This window comes from Saimiri boliviensis, chromosome 14 (assembly GCF_048565385.1).
Source record: "Saimiri boliviensis isolate mSaiBol1 chromosome 14, mSaiBol1.pri, whole genome shotgun sequence".
Lineage (NCBI taxonomy): Eukaryota > Metazoa > Chordata > Mammalia > Primates > Cebidae > Saimiri > Saimiri boliviensis.
Window position 1 is genome coordinate 45,354,550 of NC_133462.1, and position 20,445 is coordinate 45,374,994.

A 20,445-nucleotide genomic window follows, 5' to 3' on the forward strand; every position below is an offset into this window, starting at 1 on the left:
TCTTGGGTGGTGCAGAGGGGCTGGTGGCCCAGGTGGAGACCTCGTGAGAACTCGGCATGGCAGCATCTCCCTGAAGCTCAGGCCCCACGCAGCCCTCAGCCTGGGGTCTCACACGTGCCCTGGCTCTCCTGCCGATTCCCCTGGGCCTCTCCCACTGGATGCCCCCAGGAGTGATAGGGTCTCACACGTGCCCTGGCTCTCCTGCCGATTCCCCTGGGCATCTCCCACTGGATGCCCCCAGGAGTGATAGGGTCTCACACGTGTCCTGGCTCTTCTGCTGATTCCCCTGGGCATCTCCCACTGGTCGCCCCCAGGAGTGGTAGGGTCTCACACGTGCTCTGGCTCTCCTGCCGATTCCCCTGGGCATCTCCCACTGGATGCCCCCAGGAGGGATGGGGTCTCACACGTGCCCTGGCTCTCCTGCTGATTCCCGCTGGGCATCTCCCACTGGATGCCCCATGAGGGATGGGGTCTCACACGTGCCCTGGCTCTCCTGCCGATTCCCCTGGGCATCTCTCACTGGATGCCCCCAGGAGGGATGGGGTCTCACACGTGCCCTGGCTCTCCTGCTGATTCCCGCTGGGCATCTCCCACTGGATGCCCCATGAGGGATGGGGTCTCACACGTGCCCTGGCTTTCCTGCTGATTCCCCTGGGCATCTCCCACTGGATGCCCCCAGGAGGGATGGGGTCTCACACGTGCTCTGGCTCTCCTGCTGATTACCCTGGGCATCTCCCACTGGATGCCCCCGTGAGGGATGGGGTCTCACACGTGCCCTGGCTCTCCTGCCTCTCCTGCGGATTCCCCTGGATCTGTCACCCTGGACACCCCCGTGAGTGACGGGGTGGGAGGAGGGGCATGAAGAGTCATTGCTGAGTCAGCTCCCCTGCAGGCCCCGCCCCGGGTAGCCTCATGCTGGGGGCAGCTGGGATGCCTTCCTGCCGTGGGGGGCATGGGGTGAGTAGGTGGGACTGGCGGACCTGGTGCCCTGGTGCCTCAGCGACCTTCTCCAGGACTGGTGCCCGAGCCTCCCGGAGCCTTGTGACCGGCTTCCGTCCCCAGCAAGAACAAGTGCCCAAGCGAAACCGAAAGAGGTGGCTTTTGGCCTTGGTTCCAGAGCCCGCTACATTTTGAGAGTCATGTGTGCCGGGTTCTGGGAGGCGGGTCACTCGTGTTTCCTGGGAGCTGCTGCTGCAGCTGGAGCCGAGGTGCTGGATGCTGGGGCGTGGGGAGGGGGAGCCCGTGAGCCGCAGGCCTGGCGGGCAGTAAACGTTTATGGAACTGACTCACTTGCTGGGGTGGAGCAGCCAGGGAGGGTCACAGAGAAAGTCCCTGCTCCACCATGGCCCGAGACCGTTGTCGGCTGTCCGTCCAGCCTGAAGCCAGGAGGCGTCTTCCTCTGCATGTCAGGTAAACTGAGGAAAGCCGTCTCCGGGGTCTGCTGCGCTCACTGCCTGGCCTCTGGTGTCCAGGGGCCATGTGGAACAGGTCTCAGGACCCACATATGATGACCACGACCTCCCTGCTCTGTGCATGGGCCAGGCTCTGTGGGAACGGACGGCCGCCAGGGTGCCTGGAACCCGAGGGTGTGAAGGGGGTTCTGAGGCTTCGGGGGATGGTGAGGGGCAGTGTGCTGTCCAGGGCTGGTTCAGTAACTGGAATGTTCTCGGCTGGCGGGGCAGGAGCCCAGCACCGGAAGCTGTGGAGTGGGCTGGTGGCCTGAGCTGGGCGCTGGGGCCTGGGTGGTGAATGGCGGTTGGTGTTGCCCGGTTGTGGCTGGGCTGGCCAGGGGCATTTTCGGGGGCTTTTATCAGCTCCTGGAATCACTGTGACCCCAGGAACTTGGGGGAGCTGTGAGCCCCCAGGTAGATTCGTGAGCTCTCGGGAGGCCCTGAGGGCTGGCCACCCAGGGCTTCCCGGGGGTGTGGCCACCTGAATCACGGTCGCTGTCAGAATACCAGGGGCTGCCACCCTCAAACCCAGACTTGTGGCTTCTCTTGAAAAACCAGATGATCTAGAAACCCAGGCTACATTCCTGCCCACAGAGGCTCCGCCGCCCCTCCCGGGGGTGCACCTGCGTGGCCCCCTCCCCCAGCTTGGTGAGGCGGCTCCTGCCGCACTTGGAGGACGTGGGAGGGGTCGGGGAGTTAAGCTGAGGAGGACACTCGGGCTCCACAGCCTCTGGGCCCCCAAAAGGAGCAGGATTGGGTTCCTTAGAGCCTGTTGCTGTACTCAGGGGCCGGCTCTGCTCTGGGATGGCCGTTCGGGAGCCTGGGTTTTTGTGCATGAGGCCTGACCGCAGGCTGAGACCTTGCGGCCTGGCGCTGTGTCCTACGGGTCCGGGTCAGCCCCAGAGATGCCACGGTGCCCCAACCTCGCTACCCCGTGACCTGTGGGTGTGGTGCCTCCTGGGGCACAGGGGCTCTGCAGAGGGGTCTCCCTGGATTCCTCAGGGCCTTATGTCATCACGAATGTCCTCACACGTGAGCGCCTTCTCCAGCTGGGGCAAAGCGCAGGTCACAAGCCTGAGAGGGACCTCACCTTGCTGGCTTCGAGGAGGGAGGGACGACGTGATGGGGGGTGCAGTGCCCGGACAGCAGGGGGGATGGGTCCTTAGCCCGGCGACCGCAGGGAGCAGAGTTCTGCCACCCAGCCAAGCTCCGGCGTGGACTCTCCTGCATAACCCGAGCGGGGCTCAGGACAGCGGGCCTTGATGTTAGCCTTGGAGCCAGCCGGCTCACCTGGACCTCTGGACTGCCAGAGCCAGAGAGCACCTGGGAGTGGTTTTCAGCTGCTGTGTTCGAGAGCAGATGGATCAGGCCCCCCTGGCGAACCTGGGGTTCCTGCTTCTGTGATTTGGGGGCTCTGTCGTCCTCCGGGCGAGGCGCAGGACAGGGACCGTAGCTCCGGCAGTCGGCGCTGACGCCTGGCTCTGGGCGGTCTCTGAGCCGCTGTCCTCAAGCCCAGCCTGAAGCCGGAAGGGACTCTTTCTCCTCCTCCAGGACCTGATGCGCTTTGTGCTCAGATGCAGGTCCTCGTGACGTTTTCGTCACCAAGGCTGGACTTAAAGAGCTCAAGGACAGTGGTAACCCGGTGGGCCTCTTGCCTGGGGATCAGTGTTGCGTGGCTTGGCCCTCTGCAGGGAGCCAGGTGGGCAGAGCTTGCAGGCGGGCTGGCCTGAGCCCACCGGTGAGGCAGTGACAGCGGCAGGGGTGGGGTGGGCCAGACAACCGTCTGCACGGATTTAAGGTACGTAGGGCCACCTCCATGTCCAAGGACTGGAAGTCCCAGTGAGCGGCATTTGGCTTAACATCTGTTCAGGAGAAAAAGACCTGTGGGTCAGAGGAGACCACAGGCTCAAGCTCAGTGTGTCAAAAGGCTTTGAATGTGTGTGTGCGTGCGTGTACATGTGTGCATGTGTGTATGTGTGTGTGCGTGTATGTGCGTGCATGTGTGTGCATGTGTGTGTGTGCACCCGCACGCAGTTGAGGTGTCGCTCTGTTGCCCAGGCTGGCCTCCAACTCCTGGGCTCATGCCGTCCTCCCACCTATGGCCTCTCAGGGCACAGGGATTGCAAGGCGTGGGCCACCATCTTGGCCCCAAAAGATGGAAAATGAGGGCCGGGTGCAGTGGCTCATGCCTGTAATCCCAGCACTTTGCGAGGCCGAGGCGGGTGGATCACAAGGTCAAGAGATCGAGACCATCCTGGTCAACATGGTGAAACCCCGTCTCTACTAAAAATACAAAAAATCAGCTGGGCATGGTGGCACGTGCCTGTAATCCCAGGTACTTGGGAGGCTGAAGCAGGAGAATTGCCCGAACCCAGGAGGCGGAGGTTGCGGTGAGCCGAGATCGCGCCATTACACTCCAGCCTGGGTTACAAGAGCGAAACTCCGTCTCAAAGAAAAAAAAAAAAAAAAGACGAAAAATGAGCACAAGACAAGAGCAGGCTCCTCAGAGGTATGGCGGCCATGTGGAAGCTGCGTGGCCACCATGGGGAGCTGTTCCACACCGGTCGGGGTGGACAGGGCTTTAACCGTCAGACAGCAGTGAGGTCTGGCCGTGGGGACCCACATCAGAGTCCCCACAGCCTGGCCTGGAGGGCTCTTCCTGCATAAGCGTTTGCGTCACTGAATCTCTTTTCTGTTCCATCACTGTGTTCTCCCTCTGGGGTCTGGGGTCTGGGATCTGCGGTCTTGGGTCAGAGGATCTGGGGTCTGGGGGTCTGCAGTCTGGGGTCTGGGGTGTGGGGTCTGGGGTGTGGCGTGTGGGGTGTAGTTCCCGGTTCCTCAAGTGTAGTTTCTGCCTAGCAGGATTTGACCTCACATTCCGGCTTGGGACTCTCGCTCTGTCTGAGGGCCCCCGGCCGAGTGCCAGCAGCCACCGCTACTCTGCTTGGCCTTGGCGTGGGGACCTGGGCTTCCCTCTGTTCTCAGGGACGGCAGTGCCGCCTCAGAGGTGCTGGGCGGGGGGCTGCACCCTGCTTGCATCTTGGCCCCAACGTCCCCTGGCCCTGTGGTGTCCCGTCCTGGGGTGGGCTTGGGATGCAGCACCCTGAGCCCCTCCCCCAGGGCCCGCTTTATTCTCTCCGTGCCTTCTAGGCCTTCATTCAGCGCTGTGCTGACCATGCCGAGTGGGGCTGTGGAGTCAGCTGAGCAGCCCTGACCTGGCGGAGACCCCAGCAGTGGGGTCAGATGCAGGGGGGGCTGCAGTCCACTCTGGGTCCTGCCTCACATAGTCAGGGTCACCGCCCGGCGTCGCTGGCTCTTGCCTCCTGGCTCTGGCCCGGACACCTTGCCTGCGTCAGGGCCGCGGTGTCTCAGCCTCCTCGGGCACACCCTGTGGGAGACTCGTGGTTCCTCCTCCGTTATCGTCACCCTCTCCACTGCGTCTGGCATCTGGGACACGCCTACCATGTCCCAGTGCCTGGCGCCACGCACGGGGGAGGCTGGGCAAAGAGGAGCCATCAGTTCAGCTGCCCACGCATGCTCTTCCCACCCCCTCATGCTCTTCCCGCCCCTGGCCATCTCCGAGCTTGGGAACTTTCCCACCCCTTGGCCCCTGGAAGGTGCCGGAAGGCATGGGCAGGGGGCTTCCCTGGAAATCAGGGGTATGGTGTGCGACCCCACGGCTGGCACCCGTGAGCCCTCCCAGGAGAGGGACAGTGATGGGCGCAACCTGACCTTCCGGAGGACCCCCCTGGAGTGAGGCCCTTGGTGGGGGGAGGGGAGCTTCCTGGGCACTGGCTTCTGACCCCGTCCGCAGGGCCCTGAGTCCGGCCAGTACCCCTTCCCCTGTGAGAGGAGCACACGGACTCCTGGGGAATATACAGGGCCGGCGAGGCTGCAGCCCTTCCACCGCCGGGCTGCCGGGACCACCGCCTTCCTCGTGGGGCAGGGAGAACTGGAAAGTTGGGAACTTGCTCGCCCCAGACCCTGGCTCCTTCGCCCCGCTGGGCTCACCTCGTCATCATCCCCAACAGAGGGGCCACCCCCCAGTGTGCTTGAGAAATCTCAGGCGGGGCTGGGCTAGCCTCAATCTTCCAGGCTTCCCCAGCCCTGCCCGGCCTGTGCCCGTGCGTGGCTGACCCAGGCCGGCAGCGGCGGTCTCTGTCCCTGGCTGGCAGCCTGGCGCTACTGCCGTCCAGACGCCTCCTGGGACGCTGTGGAAATGTATTCACAGCCTGGTGCCGCCTGAGCCTGGGGCACCTGAGTCCTGGTGCTCATGGGCATCGAGCTGGAGCTGCCTTCCCCCGGGCGAGCTTCACAGGGCGACCACAGCGGGGCTGCAAACTGTGTGGCTTAGAGCAGCTTCTCCCTGTCCTGGACAGGAGTCCAGGAGTGGGCCCGCCACGCTCCTCTGCGCCCCAGGGGAGAAGCCGCCTGCCTCTCCCAGCGTCAGGGGCTCCAGGCGCCCTTGGTCTGTGGCTGTGTCTCTCCAGCCTCTGCTTCGTCTCCACGCGGCCGTCTCCTGATGTGGGGTGTCCACATTCCTCTTTTCTCTTAAGAACGCCAGTTGCTCACAGGGACCTAGGCCCACCGCACTCCAGCGTTCTCATTGTAACCCACCACGTGTGTAAAGACCCCATGTGCAAAAAAGGTCCCACTCACAGGTGCGGGTGAATGTAAGTCTGGGGGGACCATAGTCACCCTGGTGCCCTCTCTGTCCCTGGCAGTCCCTCCTGCACCTCAGGACCAGCCTCTAAATCATCCCCATCACTTACCAGACCCCTGTCTTGGCCTTGTGGCCCACAGGGACTATGGAGAGAAGGTTGCTGGCCTGGAGAAGTCTGATCCCTCAAGGCTGATGTCACCTGGTCCCTGAGGGGTGTCAGCCTCCTGTGTCTAGCAGGCACATTCGGGCAAGAAGAGCCAGCCCTATTGCCCCTGATAGTAGCATTTCTTTTTTCTTTTTTTTTTTTTTTTTTTTTTGAGATGGAGTCTCACTGTGTTGCCAGGCTGGAGTGCAGTGGTGCAATCTCAGCTCACCGCAACCTCTGCCTCACGGGTTCAAGCAATTCTGCCTCAGCCTCCCCAGTAGCTGAGACTACAGCCACGTGCCACGACGCCCAGCTAATTTTCATATTTTTAGTTGAGACCGGGTTTCACTATGTTGGTCAGGATGGTCTCGATCTCTTGACCTTGTGATCCACCCGCCTTGGCCTCCCAAAGTGCTGGCCCCACAACAGCATTTCTGAGGACAGAAAGGGAGAGTTGGCACCCTCTGGAGGAGAGGGGCCCCAGGGGCTGTGGGTCTTCATCCCGAGGTCTCTAGGCTACTGCTCGGCCAGAGAGGAGGTGCGGCCCCATCAGGGACTGGGGTGGTTTAGGTGGACGCCCCTGGACTGGGTGGCAGGTGGATGTGGAGGGCACAGGGGAGAGAGACGGTTTCCACAGCTTCGTTTATGGATGGGCAGCTTGGTGAGGGATGGGGGACCCTGCTAGACCTGGGGGAGGAAATGCACACGTGGCACTCCAGGGCTACTGGGGCGTAGGCATCGTCATGTTGGTCAGAGTGATACACACACGGCACTGTCGGGGATCCTGGGGTACAGTAGTTGGGTGTGTCAGTCAGTGCGACACACACACGGCACTGTCAGGGATCCTGGGGCGCAGGTGTCCTGCCTGCCGGTCATTGTGCACCAGCCGAGGTGCCCTTGGGAGACCCGGCCCTGGGCCTTGTGGTAAGTGGGGTTCTTCCAGGGTCCGTGCTCCCTGGACACTGGGCCAAGGCTGGGGGTGCCCTAGTCCTTCCAGGGACAGGCTGGGCTCTGGGCAGGCAGCGAGGCCGGGGAGGGAGGACTGGGTTTGAGGCTGAGCCTGGAGCCTCCTTCGTGATGGGCTTTTGGGCCGCCTCCTGTGTGGCTGGGTGCCTCAGGCACCGTGGTTTGCCAGGCTGGCCTCCTCCTGCATGAAGGTTTGCGGCAGCTGGCAATGCAGCGTCTCCCACAGCTGGCGGAGGGCCTGGCGTGCAGTGCAGCCGTGAGCCTAGCGTGTTTTCCCAGTTCAAGCTGGGAATGACGCTTTCTATTTTATTTTATCGTGAGACGGAGTCTCATTCTGTTTCCCAGGCTGGAGTGCAGTGGCAGGATCTTGGCTCACTGCAGCCTCCGCCTCGTGGGTTCAAGTCATTATCCTGTTTCAGCCTCCTGAGTAGCTGGGACTACGGGTGTGTGCCACAACACCAGCTCGCTCGCTCTCTCTCTCTCTCTCTCTCTCTCTCTCTCTCTCTCTGTCTCTGTGTGTGTGTGTGTGTGTGTGTGTGTGTTTTTAGTAGACATGGGGTTTCACCATGTTGCCCAGGCTGGTTTCGAACTCCTAACCTCCGCCTGCCTCGGCCTCCCAAAGTGCTGGGATTACCACGCCTGGCCACACTTTTTACACTTGAGATAATTACAGATATGTGACCAGGTAAGGAGTGATACAAAGAGATTCCCCGGATACAAAGTGATATAAAGTGATACAAAGAGATTCCCCGGACCTGTTTCCCTCAATGGTAAGGTCTTGTAAAATGAGTACCATGTTAACAACTGGTATTGACCTTGGCGAATGCTGCCTTCCCCATTTTTCAGTGGCAGGTGTGTGTGTGCCGGTGGGGTGCATGTGTGGGTGGGGGTGCCGTCAGGGTGCGTGTGCGGGTGTGAGTGTGTGTGACACTCATGTCTGGCCATGTGCGCTGGTACCTCAGTACTCAGTGTTGTTTTTAGGCTTGTGGCTTTCCTAGCAGGGTCATCTAGTGGACTACGATTCTGTATTTGTGTTTCTGTTCTTCTTCAAAAATCATGTGTAATCACTGTTTTTTCTTTTTTTAAAAAATTTATATATTTTTTTTTATTTTTTTGAGACGGGGGTTTCACCACGTTGGCCAGGTTGGTCTTGAACTGCTGACATCAGGTAATCCACCCGCCTCAGCCTCCCAAAGTGCTGGGATTACAAGCGTGAGCCACCACGCCCGGCCCACTGTTTTTATTATTTTATTCTTTAAGTTTTATTTATTCTTCTGAGACAAGGTCATGCTGTGTCACGCAGGCTGGAGTGCAGTGGTGCGATCATAGCTCACTGCAGCCTCAAACTCCTGGGCTCAAGTGATCCTCCCACCTCAGCCTCCTAGGCAGCTTGGACTACAGGTGCATACCACCATGCCCGGCTAATTTTTAAATTTTTTTTGTAGAGATAAAGTGTTGCTATGTTACCCATGCTGGTCTTGAATTCCTGGCCTCAAGCAATCCTCCCACCTTGACCTCCCAAAGTGCTGGGATTACAGGTGTGAGCCACTGTTCTGGCTGTATTATTTTAAAAAATAAGAAAACCTTAACTTTAAAAGGGTCCTTCTCTGCCCCCGTCTGGGGTGTGGAGTGGACCCTGAGCCCTGTGTCCCCACAAAGGAGCCCCACAGCCTTGGGGCCAGGAGGCTGCCTGCAAGGCTGTGCCTGCTTGCCTTGGGCCAGGATGTCCACCTGTCTGGCTGGCTGCTAGGGAGGCTGTAAGTCGGCTCCTCCTCCCGGCCCCACCCATGGCTCCCCAGGGAACTGAGTGGATCAGCTTTCCCCCTGCGGTCCCTGGGCCCTGGCGCCTGCTGACGACTCTAACACTGCGGCAGAGCTATGACACCACCATCAGGGCAGCGGGGCTCTGTGCCTCACAGGTGACTTCCACACAGCTCCTAATGCAATTCCGGTAACCTTGGCGGCAAACTTGAGAACTTTCAGGAAATTTCAAGTAGAGAAGCTGAAAGCCTAGTAGTAACGATGTTGCCATTCTTTTTTTTTTTTTTTTTTTTTTTTTTGAGACGGAGTTTCGCTCTTGTTACCCAGGCTGGAGTGCAATGGCGCGATCTCGGCTCACTGCAACCTCCACCTCCTGGGTTCAGGCAATTCTTCTGCCTCAGCCTCCTAAGTAGCTGGGATTACAGGCACGCGCCACCATGCCCAGCTAATGTTTTGTATTTTTAGTAGAGACGGGGTTTCACCATGTTGACCAGGATGGTCTTGATCTCTTGACCTCGTGATCCACCCGCCTCAGCCTCCGAAAGTGCTGGGATTACAGGTGTGAGCCATCGCGCCTGGCCCGATGTTGCCATTCTTAAAGTGTGGGTCCCAGGCATCCTGAGACTCCCTTCATCAGGGGCCCAGGAGATCAAAGCTGTGTTGGGACAGGAAGGCACCCCCACCTCAGCGTCCCATGCTCCTGGCCTGGCTGTGCCCTGGCTGGCTGTGCACCCTGAGCTTTCTGGGAAGCACCCACTACCCTTTCTTTCCATCCTTGGGCCTGCCCACCCTGGGAGGGACTGTCCAGAGCAGATACCCACTTTCCGTCCTGACAGAGCTTCCCGCAGCGTTCCCTGATCGGCCTGGTGAATTACAGTGATTCATGATTGTTGTTGTTGGATTTTTCTTTGTTTGTTTTTGTTTTTTTGAGATGGAGTCTTGTTCTGTCACCAGGCTGGAATGCAGTGATATGATCTTGGCTCACTGCAACCTCCACCTCCTGAGTTTAAGTGATTCTCCTGCCTCAGCCTCCAGAGTAGCTGGGACTACAGGTGCGCACCACCACGCCCAGCTAATTTTTGTACTTTTAGTAGAGACGGGGTTTCACCATGTTGACAGGATGGTCTCCATCTCCCGACCTTGTGATCTGCCCACCTTGGCCTCCCAAAGTGCTGGGATTACAGGCTCAAGTGACCGCACCCAGCCCAGTGATTCATGTTATTATGAAAATGATTTCCATTCAGGCTGGGTGTGGTGGCTCACACCTGTAATCCCAGTACTTTGGAGGCCGAGGCGGGCAGATCACTCGAAGTCAGGAGTTCGAGACCAGCCTGGGCCACATGGTGAAACCCCGTCTCTACTAAAAGCACAAAAATAACTGGCATGGTGCCACATGCCCCTAATTCTGGCTACTTCATCAGCTGAGGCAGGAAAATCACTTGAAGCTGGGAGGCGGAGGTTGCAGTGAGCTGAGGTCGTCCACTGCACTCCAACCTGGCTGTCCTGGTGGGTCCAGCCACCTGCCCCCACCCTGTAGTCATCCCCTGTGTGTCCTCCTCTGGGTCTCCCCACTGCCCTTTGGGGGTGTCCACCAGGTACTCAACTGCAGTCAGGCGGCTGTCCTTGTAATGCTGGGTCCTGTGAGTCCACCGTGCAGACCCCTAGAGGCCTGGACGGGGGTGTGGGGGTGTGACTTTTTCATGGGCTCTTGGCACATAGAGTTGGATGTAGCCAGTGGATGGGGGGCTGTCCATGGGGACCTGGGGACCGCGAACGGCTCACTGGCTGCAGGGACGCAGGGGAGCGTCTTCTCTTCCTTGGCCAGGTCCAGCCCTTCCTGCTCCCTCAGTGACCTGGCCAGGCTGCCAGCCTTGCTGCCGGGCGGCTTTACCATCACATACAGGTGCCAGGTGCAGGCTGCCCACCAGCACCCACAGTGGGAGGGTGGGTGCTGCCCCGGGGGCGGAATGTGTGAGAGGGTGGTGCGGGAGCGTGGCCATGCGGCAGGGCAGGTGTGGGCGCTCAGAGGCCGATGGCTGCAGAGAGCAGCACCTGCGTGGGCGAGGGGAGCACCGGGCACTGGGATCTCCCTCACCCGGCTCCCTTCCCCGGCCCCCTCTGCTCTTCTGCTGATGCCCAGCTCTGTGGGGGTGAAGCTGGCTCAGGCAGGCATCTCGGCCTAGGAGCAGGGGAACCTCATCCATGTCTTGGCTGTGTCCCCTGCTGTCTCCCACTGTCCCCCCCGTCTCCTGCTCTCCCCCCACTGTCTCCTGTTGTCTCCTGCTGTCCCCCTACTGTCTTCCATTGTTGTCCCACTCTCCTGTCAACTTCCGCTGTCCCCCACTGTCCCTTCACTGTCCCTCACTGTCCCCCCACTGTCTCTTGCTGTTCCCCCGCTGTGCCCCTGCTGTCCCCTTGCTGTGTCCCCACTGTCCCCCCACTACCCCCACTGTCCCTCCCCTATCCCCCTGCTGTCCCTCTGCTGTCCCTCACTGTCCCCCGCTGTCACCCTTGCTGTCCCCCTGCTGTCCCTCACTGTCCCCCTGCTGTCATCTGCCATCCCTCTGATGTCCTTCACTGTCCCCCTGCTGTCCCCAACTGTCCCCCATTGTCCCTTCCCTCGCTATCTCATTGTCCCCCCCCACATTACCTGTTGTCCCCTGCTTTCTCCCAACTATTCCCTGCTGCCCCCCAGATGTCCCTCACATCGGGGCTGACCTTGTGTTGACTCTGGCCCTTCAGGCCTCCCTTGCCCCGGGCTCCATGTTGAGCTATAAGGCGCTCTGTCTACAGGGGTCAGGACCCGAGAGGGCCCTCGATGTCCTCTCCACCAGATGGTCCTGGCAGCCAGGTTGGGGCCTGGCCAGGTGCCTGGAGGCTGCAGAGCTCTCTGCCCCATATTGGCTAAGCCTTGTGACATCCACCAGCGCCCTCCCCGCCCCCCCCGGTCCTGGGATGCCAGCTGTGTGCCCGCCAGGTAGAGGGTGACTGCCCTGTCCTGAGCCCCTATGAGGCCAGTGGGTAGTGGTTACAGCTGTAAGTGGCGGTCACAGTTGTGAGGTCACCAGAGGCACCTCGAGGCAGCCTCTGCAGGACTCTGTCACCACAGCTGCGCCCGGGACTCACTGCCTCCTCCTCAGACCTGCACATCCGCCTTTGCTGGCTTGGGCCTTGAGATGCCTGCTGGGCATTCCAGGTGATTAGAACCCAGGTCTGGGCGGAGCGCTCTGGGGTGCGCCAGGCATCCTGGGTCCTCCTGTGGTCTCGGATATGGCTCTGTGGGTCGCTTCTTCTCAGGGTCTCCACTTTGCTGTTGCGAACGTGGGCACAGCGTGGCCTGAGCTTCTGAATGCGGCTCTGGGGGTCACATCAATACTCCAACTGGAGGCCTCTGTGTGTGGGGGTTGCAACCCCGTTCAGCGAGACGACGGCAGGAGAACCGGGCCCTGCGGCCACAGCTCCCCATCTGCAGACGGGCCTGGATCTGAGGGAGGAGCTGTGAAGGGGACCCTCAGGCAGGGGTCTGCGCAGCGGACAGCTCAGAACATCAGGTTGCTGAGCCATCATTGCACAGTGCAGGGTGAGACCCTGGGGCATCCGGCCAGGGAGACAGGGACCTTGGCAGGCTCAGGAGAGAGGCGGGAGGTGGCCGCAGTTACGTGGACTCAGGTGAGAGAGGCGGGAGGTGGCCGCAGTTACGTGGACTCAGTAGAGAGGCGGGAGGTGGCTGCAGTTACGTGGACTCAGGTGAGAGAGGCGGGAGGTGGCTGCAGTTACGTGGACTCAGGTGAGAGAGGCGGGAGGTGGCTGCAGTTACGTGGACTCAGGAGAGAGGCGGGAGGTGGCCGCAGTTACGTGGACTCAGGTGAGAGAGGCGGGAGGTGGCCGCAGTTACGTGGACTCAGGTGAGAGGCGGGAGGTGGCCGCAGTTACGTGGACTCAGGTGAGAGAGGCGGGAGGTGGCCGCAGTTACGTGGACTCAGGTGAGAGAGGCGGGAGGTGGCCGCAGTTACGTGGACTCAGGTGAGAGAGGCAGGAGGTAGCTGCAGTTACGTGGACTCAGGTGAGAGAGGCGGGAGGTGGCCGCAGTTACGTGGACTCAGGTGAGAGGCGGGAGGTGGCCGCAGTAACGTGGACTCAGGTGAGAGGCGGGAGGTGGCCGCAGTTACGTGGACTCAGGTGAGAGAGGCGGGAGGTGGCTGTAGTTACCTGGACTCAGGAGCGAGGCGGGAGGTGGCCGCGGTTACGTGGCTCCCCAGGCTCATCTGGATCTTGGTCCCGTCCGAGGTTCTGCCTTCCCAGCCATTGTCCTGTCCAGGCCACCAGCGCCTTCATCTTTCTCTTTTTTTTTTTTTTTTTCTTTTTTGAGACGGAGTTTCGCTCTTGTTACCCAGGCTGGAGTGCAATGGCGCGATCTCGGCTCACCGCAACCTCCGCCTCCTGGGTTCAGGCAATTCTCCTGCCTCAGCCTCCTGAGTAGCTGGGATTACAGGCACACGCCACCATGCCCAGCTGATTTTTTGTATTTTTAGTAGAGACGGGGTTTCACCATGTTGACCAGGATGGTCTCGATCTCTTGACCTCGTGATCCACCCGCCTCGGCCTCCCAAAGTGCTGGGATTACAGGCTTGAGCCACCGCGCCCGGCGTTTTTTTTTTTTTTTTTTTTTTGAGACGGAGTCCTGCTCTGATGCCCAGGCTGGAGTGCAATGGCGCAATCTTGACTCACTGCAACCTTGGCCCCCTGGGTGTGAGCAATTCTCCTGCCTCAGCCTCCCGAGTATCTGGGACTACAGGCGTACACCACCACGCCCAGCTAATTTTTTTGTATTTTGAGTAGAGATGAGGTTTCACCATGTTGGCCAGGCTGGTCTTGATCTCCTGACCTTGTGATCTGCTGGCCTCGGTTTCCCAAAGTGCTGGGATTACAGGCATGAGCCACTGTACCTGGCCCCCATCTTTCTCTTTTGTAACAACTCCCTTGAAGACCTGGATTCAAAAGGAAGCCATGCCCCACTCCTGTGGCCAGTGTGCTGGTAAAGCATGGGCCCTCCCCAGCGTGGGAGCCACGTGACCCCCACCTACGTTCCTCCAGTCTCTGGACTCGTACCAAAAAGTACAACCAGGTGGGGGAAGCAGCTCTGGTACCTGCTGGGTGTTTGGCAGGCTCATGGTCTGAGGCTCAGGGTGGACAGTGTCACCAGGGCCGCATGGCAGAGGTGGCGTTGGGGTGTTCTAAGACCCTGCCCATTGCCCCACTGGGGTTTATCCTTGGGGTGAGGTAGCTCAATGCCCTAGGGAGGTGGCATGGCCACAGTTCCTGCAAGAAACGGCATGGAGTAGATGGGCGAAGGGATTGTAGGGCACAGGACCATGGGACCAGGAGCCAGCCCTTGCGGGCATGCGCCCTTGGACAAGATGGAGCCTGCCAGGCAGGGCTGGGGGCTGCGGGACAGCCTAGGGGTCAGGGCAGCAGGGTAGTGAGATACGGCCAAGGACAGGGCAGGTGGCGATGGGGGGCCAGCAGCGCCTGGAATGGCAGGGCTGTGGGCCCTGAGGGACTGCACAGGGCGGGTGTTCTCAGGAGTGGGCATGGCCTGAGGTGTTGTATGGGGGGCGTGGGATGGGTCACAGGCGCAGCGTCACCCCAGCCCGGCACCCATGCATCCCCTCTGTCTGTCTCTGGATAGGCCTGTCCTGGACAGTTCATGGTAGTGGACAGCTCATAGAGCTCTCTCACGGAGCGTGCCACGCTGTGGCCTGGGTCAGGGCATCGCTGCTGTTCGTGGCTGGATCGTGTTCCAGTGTGTGGATGAGCCACACTGTGCTTATCCACTTGCCCATCTGCAGACACTGGGCTGCTTCCACGGGTGGCTGTTGTGAGTGGGGCTGCTGTGGATGTGCATGGATGTGTTTCTGTGAGGTGTGGTCTCCGCTAGGTCATGCGGCGACTGTGGACACACGTGGACGTATTTCTGTGTGTTGTGGACTTTCTGGGTGGTGCAGTGACTCTCTGTACGTGTGTGGACGTGTTTCTGCATGGTGCGGCTTCACTGGGTCGCGCGGTGACCGTGGATGTGTGTGGACATGTTTCTGTGTGGTGTGGCCTCGCTGGCTCGCTGAGTCATGCGGTGACCGTGGACATGCGTGGATGCGTTTCTGCGTGGTGTGACCTCGCTGGGTCACGTGGTGACCGTGGACATGTGTGGACACGTTTCAGCCTGGTGTGGCTTAGCTGGGTCATGCAGTGACTTTGGCCTCTTGAGGAAACCTCCACTGCCTTCCAGGCAGCCGCTTGTGAGGATCCGGCTCGCTTCCTGGTTTTTGGCCCTGATCCCTGGTTGGAGGTGCCTGGTGGCCGCACTGCTCTCCTCACCACCTCCCAGTCCCCTCTGGGTCCAGGTCCCATCTCTCTGCCAGGTCCTGAAGGCATGGACGTCTAGGTCACGTGCCATGTGTGAAGCCCCCCCTTAAAGAACCTCGTCCCCCGAGCCTCCTGGGGTTGCTGCATGGAAGGGGTGTCCATGGAAGTAGGGGGCTCAGAGACCGTAGGGATGAGGGAGCTGCCAGGAGCACTGTGCTGGCCCAGGGACTTGGACACAGGTGAACTCAGGGCCCTGCAGCTGGAGGGGTCCCTAAGCTACAGCATACCCCAAGGAGGGTCCTCAGGTCGCCCCAGAGCTGCCCAAGGTGCCTCCTCCCCAGGCTCATCCACCGTGGGCCCCTAGCCCAGCTGTTCGTCAGCTCAGGACCGCGTGGCCTCAGTGTGGCGGAGCGCCCTGGGTGTGGAAGGTTCAGTGTAACTCTGGGGGTGTGGCCGCCGTGAGATGGAACCTGCATTGGGAAGGGTTGCTGACGGGAGCTGAGGGAAGTCCCTGCGGGAGAGGGACTGCTGACGGGGACCTCTGCGTCTGCAGCTGCGTGGGGTCTGGGGGAGCTGTTTGTGGCCACCAGCGCACGGGGGTGTCCCAGGCTGCACTCAGACAACGTGTTGAGCGTGGGTGTCTGAGGTTATTCAACTCAGAACGTGGAGCCAGGCTTCGGTTCTGTACCCCTGACCCAGAATCTTGGACAAGGATTGGCCAAGACCCCAGATCCCAGCGGGCCTGTCTGTTCCCCTAGGGGGCCATTCTGGAAGAATGCGGTAAGTCCCTGTGAGCAGCTGGAAGGGCCTCCGAGGGTCCCAGCTCCAGTGGCAGTGGAGTGTGGTGTCCTGACAGCAGGGCCGCAGATGGTCAGGATGGCCTGGCCGGAGGGCCCCCACCGTGCCCGAGCGCCTCCATCTGTGGTCCCCCGAGCAGGAGTCCCGACCCCAGCCCCTGCTCCCAGCCAGTGTCCGGAGCGCAGGGCAGAGGAGCGCCTCCCCCTCACGGGATTGCACAAGTGCCTGCCTGCGGCTGGACGGAGATTACTGGAAGTCCCGGAGATTTCTTCACTCCAGGGCTTGGCCGGGAGTGGCCGCCGCCTCCCTTTCCTGCCGCCCTCAGCCGAGCACGCTGGGCGACGCCTACAGAGCTCTCCCTGCCACCGCAGGCCAGCCTGGGTCCCTGCACTCGCCGTCAGGGCCTGGCGGGCGCCTGGCTGTGTGCCAGAGGCCGCAGGGTGAGGGGGAGCTGTTCCTGGATCTGATGGTGTAGGGCTCGGCTCTTTAGCCCAGGAACATTCTCAGTGGGGACGTCTGTGTGAGATTAGCCTGAGACAAGGTCTGGGTGCTCTTCCAGCTCTGTGTGGCCCCTACTCCGTCCCCGAGAGACCCCCCTGTGCAGCCTCTGCGACCTCTGAGGAATGGGGCTGGGTCCAGCACCTCGTGGGCACCCCTGGTTCAGAGGTGCCGGGCCCGGGTTGGGCTCTCCCTTCGCAGTCTCAGACCAGCCAGTTACAAAGCCATGTGTGCAGGGGTCAGCCCGAGGCTCCACCGCTCATGGCCAGGAGCCTGGTCCCATGGCCCTGGGCAGCCCCGTGGGTCACATTAATTGCCGTAGTCAGGGCTGGGGGCCGAGGAGGCCAGGAAAGGCACTGTGGACAGCACAGAAGGGTTGGGCGGCGCTGCTGGGGGCCTGGTGGGGACGAGTGGGGAGGGGAAGGAGAATTACGTCCCCTGGTTCTGGCCCAGGGGGTAGCAGGAGCTGCAGCCCACGCCTGGGGAGGTCATGCCAGAGGGAGAGGATGCTGGGGAGCGCCCCTCCACCACTGTTGGACATTCAGGATGTCCACGTCTCCCTCTGCAGATCATGATGCTGCCACCGCCGCCACCACCACAGAGTGAGAAGCCCAGATAGACACCCCGGCGGCCCCGGGTCCCGGAGCCCCCCGCCCGCCGCCTGGCCGAGGACCACACCCCCGCCTGCCGCCTGATGCTTGCAGTGGGGCCCACCATGGACAGGGATTACCCGCAGCACGAACCCCCGCCGGCGGGCAGCCTCCTGTACAGCCCGCCACCCCTGCAGGTGAGCACCGGCCCCAGCCCCAGCCTGAGGACAGGGTCAGTGGGTGCTTTCCCTGCTCCGAGAGCCCTGGGTCGTGTCCTGGGAAACACTCCCCTAGAGGACACGACGCCATCTCCACCTGACCTTCATGGCACAGAGCCTGGGCCCACCTGTCCCCATGGGCTCTGGAGAAGGTCCTTACTGGGATGTGGAGGGGAGGCTCCTCGTGGCCCCAGCTCTTCAGGAATCATATTTGAGGGGATTCGCTCCCCCGCAGAGCTTCTGGTTGCCTCGCTGTCAGCTGTAGAGGAGGGCTCTACTCTGTGTAGGAGCCTGTCACTGAGGGGTCACTTGTAATATTGGCCGGGCATGATGGCTCATGCTTGTAATGGCAGCACTTTTGGAAACCGAGGTGGGCAGATCACTTGAGATCAGGAGTTCAAGACCAGCCTGACCAACATGGTGAAACCCCGTGTCTACTTTAAATAAAAAAACTTACCTAGGTATGGTGGCAAGTGTCTGTAATCCCAGCTACTCGGGAGGCTGAGGCAGGAGAATCGCTTAAACCCGGGAGGCGGAGGTTGCGGTGAGCCGAGATCGCACCACTTCGCTGCAGCCTAGGCGACAGAGTGAAAGTCTGGCTCAAAAAAATAAATGAAAAATTAAAAATAATAAAATTTTTTTAAATTAAAAAAGTACACGCACATATATATGTCGATTTCTATTTTGTTTTATTGTTATTTAAGACAGGGTCTTGCTCTGTCATCCAGGCTGGAGTGCAGTGATGCGATCTCGGCTCACTGTAGCTTCAGTCTGCCGGGCTCAAGGAATTCTCCTGCCTCAGCCTCCTGTGCAGCTGGGACCAGAGGTGTGCCCACCCCTCCTGGCTAATTTGTAAAATTTTCTTGTAGAGATGGGGTTTTGCCATGTTGGCCAGGCTCATCTCAAACTCCTGGGCTCGATTGATCTGCCTGCCTTTTCCTCCCAAAGTGCTGGGACCCATACCCGGCTCTGCCCGGGGCTTTTCCACCTGGAGACAGAGGGGCTGCTCTCTGCTGTCAAGCAGAGGAACCTGCCCCAGGGCTCCAGGGTCTCCGGGGCACTCCCGAGCCCAGTGCCCCGGAAGGCTTAGGAGACAGACATCATAGACACCCCTCAGTACCCCATCCTCTGCCACGTGGCTCAGGGCAGCCTTCCTGCCACGTTCTGACCATCCAGAGGAGCTCCGAGTTGAGGCCAGAGTTCCCCTCTCGTATCGGGGTCCCTCTTGCAGCCCAAACCCCTTCTGCCCCCTGCCCTAGTTCCTGAGCCCCTCAGGGTCGAGGCTGGGTCCTCACAGCTGTCCCAGTGGAGTGTGCGTACCGGCCATCGGTCAGCCTCCTGGGCCACTGTAAAGGGAACTGGCCGGGCCACATCCCTGCGGGAACAGCTCCATCATCCGAAACCCGCCAGGCGCTTATTCTGACCCAGGAATTCTAACTCGGAAACACACCCCGGGGACTAATCCAAAAGGGAGGGAGCACAGACGGCACTATTTATAGCCGTAGGAAACTGGAGTCTCCCCAGAGACTCCACAATGGGGAAATAATTAAGCGAATTATGGGATGTAGAGACAAGAGGAGCCATCTTCTAGGATCCGAGGGGAGCGAGCAGGTGTTAGCTGTGACAGTTGGCGGGTGTGGAACCCGGTGGGGGACCGGGCACCAGCCGCCGGGCTCAGGCCGAGGCACCCATGTGGGGTGACTGGCATTCCCCTCCCCCCCGTGTGAAGCTCGGCCCACCCTCCCTGTTCCTTGCTCCATCACATTGGGGTACAGCATAGACACCTCTGGGCAGGGTTGGCTGAGCTCGCACATACACGGCCAGAGTTTAAGTTAGAAATAAAAATGGGCCGAGCCTGATGGCCAGGCCAAAGTAATCCTAGGACTTTGGGAGGCCGAGGCCTGCGGATCACCTGACCTCAGGTGATCAAGACCAGCCTGGCCAACATAGTGAAACCCCATCTCTACTAAAAATACAAGAATTAGCCGGGCATGGTGGCATGAGCCTGTGGTCCCAGCTACTCCGGATGCTGAGGCAGGAGAGTCACTTGAACCCAGGAGGCGGAGGTTGCATTCAGCCGAGATTGCACCACTGCACTCCAGCCTGGGCGACAGGGTGAGACTGTCTCAAAAAGAAAGAAAAGAAAAGAAAAAACAAAGAACATTACTTATTATTATATTAATCAGATCACATTTATTGTTTTTCCTTTCACATTTAAGGCTGTGATCCAACTTAATTTAAATTTTGGTGTATGGTAGCCAGGGGCCATGGCTCACACCAGTAATACCAGCACTTTGGGAGGCCAAGGCGAGAGGATTACTTGAGGCCATGAGTTTGAGAACAGCCTGGCCAACATGGTAAAACCCCATCTCGGACGGGCACGGTGGCTCACCACGCCTGTAATCCCAGCACTTTGGGAGGCCGAGGCGGGCGGATCACGAGGTCAAGAGATCGAGACCATCCTGGTCAACATGGTGAAACCCCGTCTCTACTAAAAATACAAAAAATTAGCTGGGCATGGTGGCGCATGCCTGTAATCCCAGCTACTCAGGAGGCTGAGGCAGGAGAATCGCCTGAACCCAGGAGGCGGAGGTTGCGGTGAGCTGAGATTGCGCCATTGCACTCCAGCCTGGGTAACAAGAGCGAAACCCCATCTCAAAAAACAAAACAAACAAACAAAAAAACCCATCTCTACCAAAGATAAAAAATTAGCCAGGCGTGGTGGTGCATGCCTGTAGTCCCAGCTACTTGAGAGGCTGAGACAGGAAAATCGCTTGAACCCAGAAGTCAGAGGTTGCAGTGAGCCGAGGTTGCACTACTGCGCTCCAGCCTGGGCGACAGAACGAGACTCTGTCTCAAATTAAAAAATTAAATTAAAAAAATAAAAATAAAAATACACCAGGCAGTGCAATGGCTCATGCCTAAAATCCCAGCACTCTGGGAGGCAGAGGTGGGCAGATTGCTTGGGATTAGGAGTTCAAGACCAGCCTGG

General features: G+C 59.9%; 1 protein-coding gene across 1 annotated transcript in view; it reads left to right on the plus strand.

Annotated features, from left to right (window-relative positions):
• The window catches only part of SBNO2 (strawberry notch homolog 2), a 66,366-nt gene that overhangs the window by 5,511 nt on the left and 40,410 nt on the right, over window positions 1-20,445 (plus strand). Inside the window, exon 2 of the mRNA XM_039466194.2 lies at window positions 17,214-17,432. Within this exon, the coding sequence (XP_039322128.1) occupies window positions 17,340-17,432 (93 nt within the window). The 5' untranslated portion in view covers window positions 17,214-17,339. The remainder of the gene's footprint in view (window positions 1-17,213; window positions 17,433-20,445) is intronic.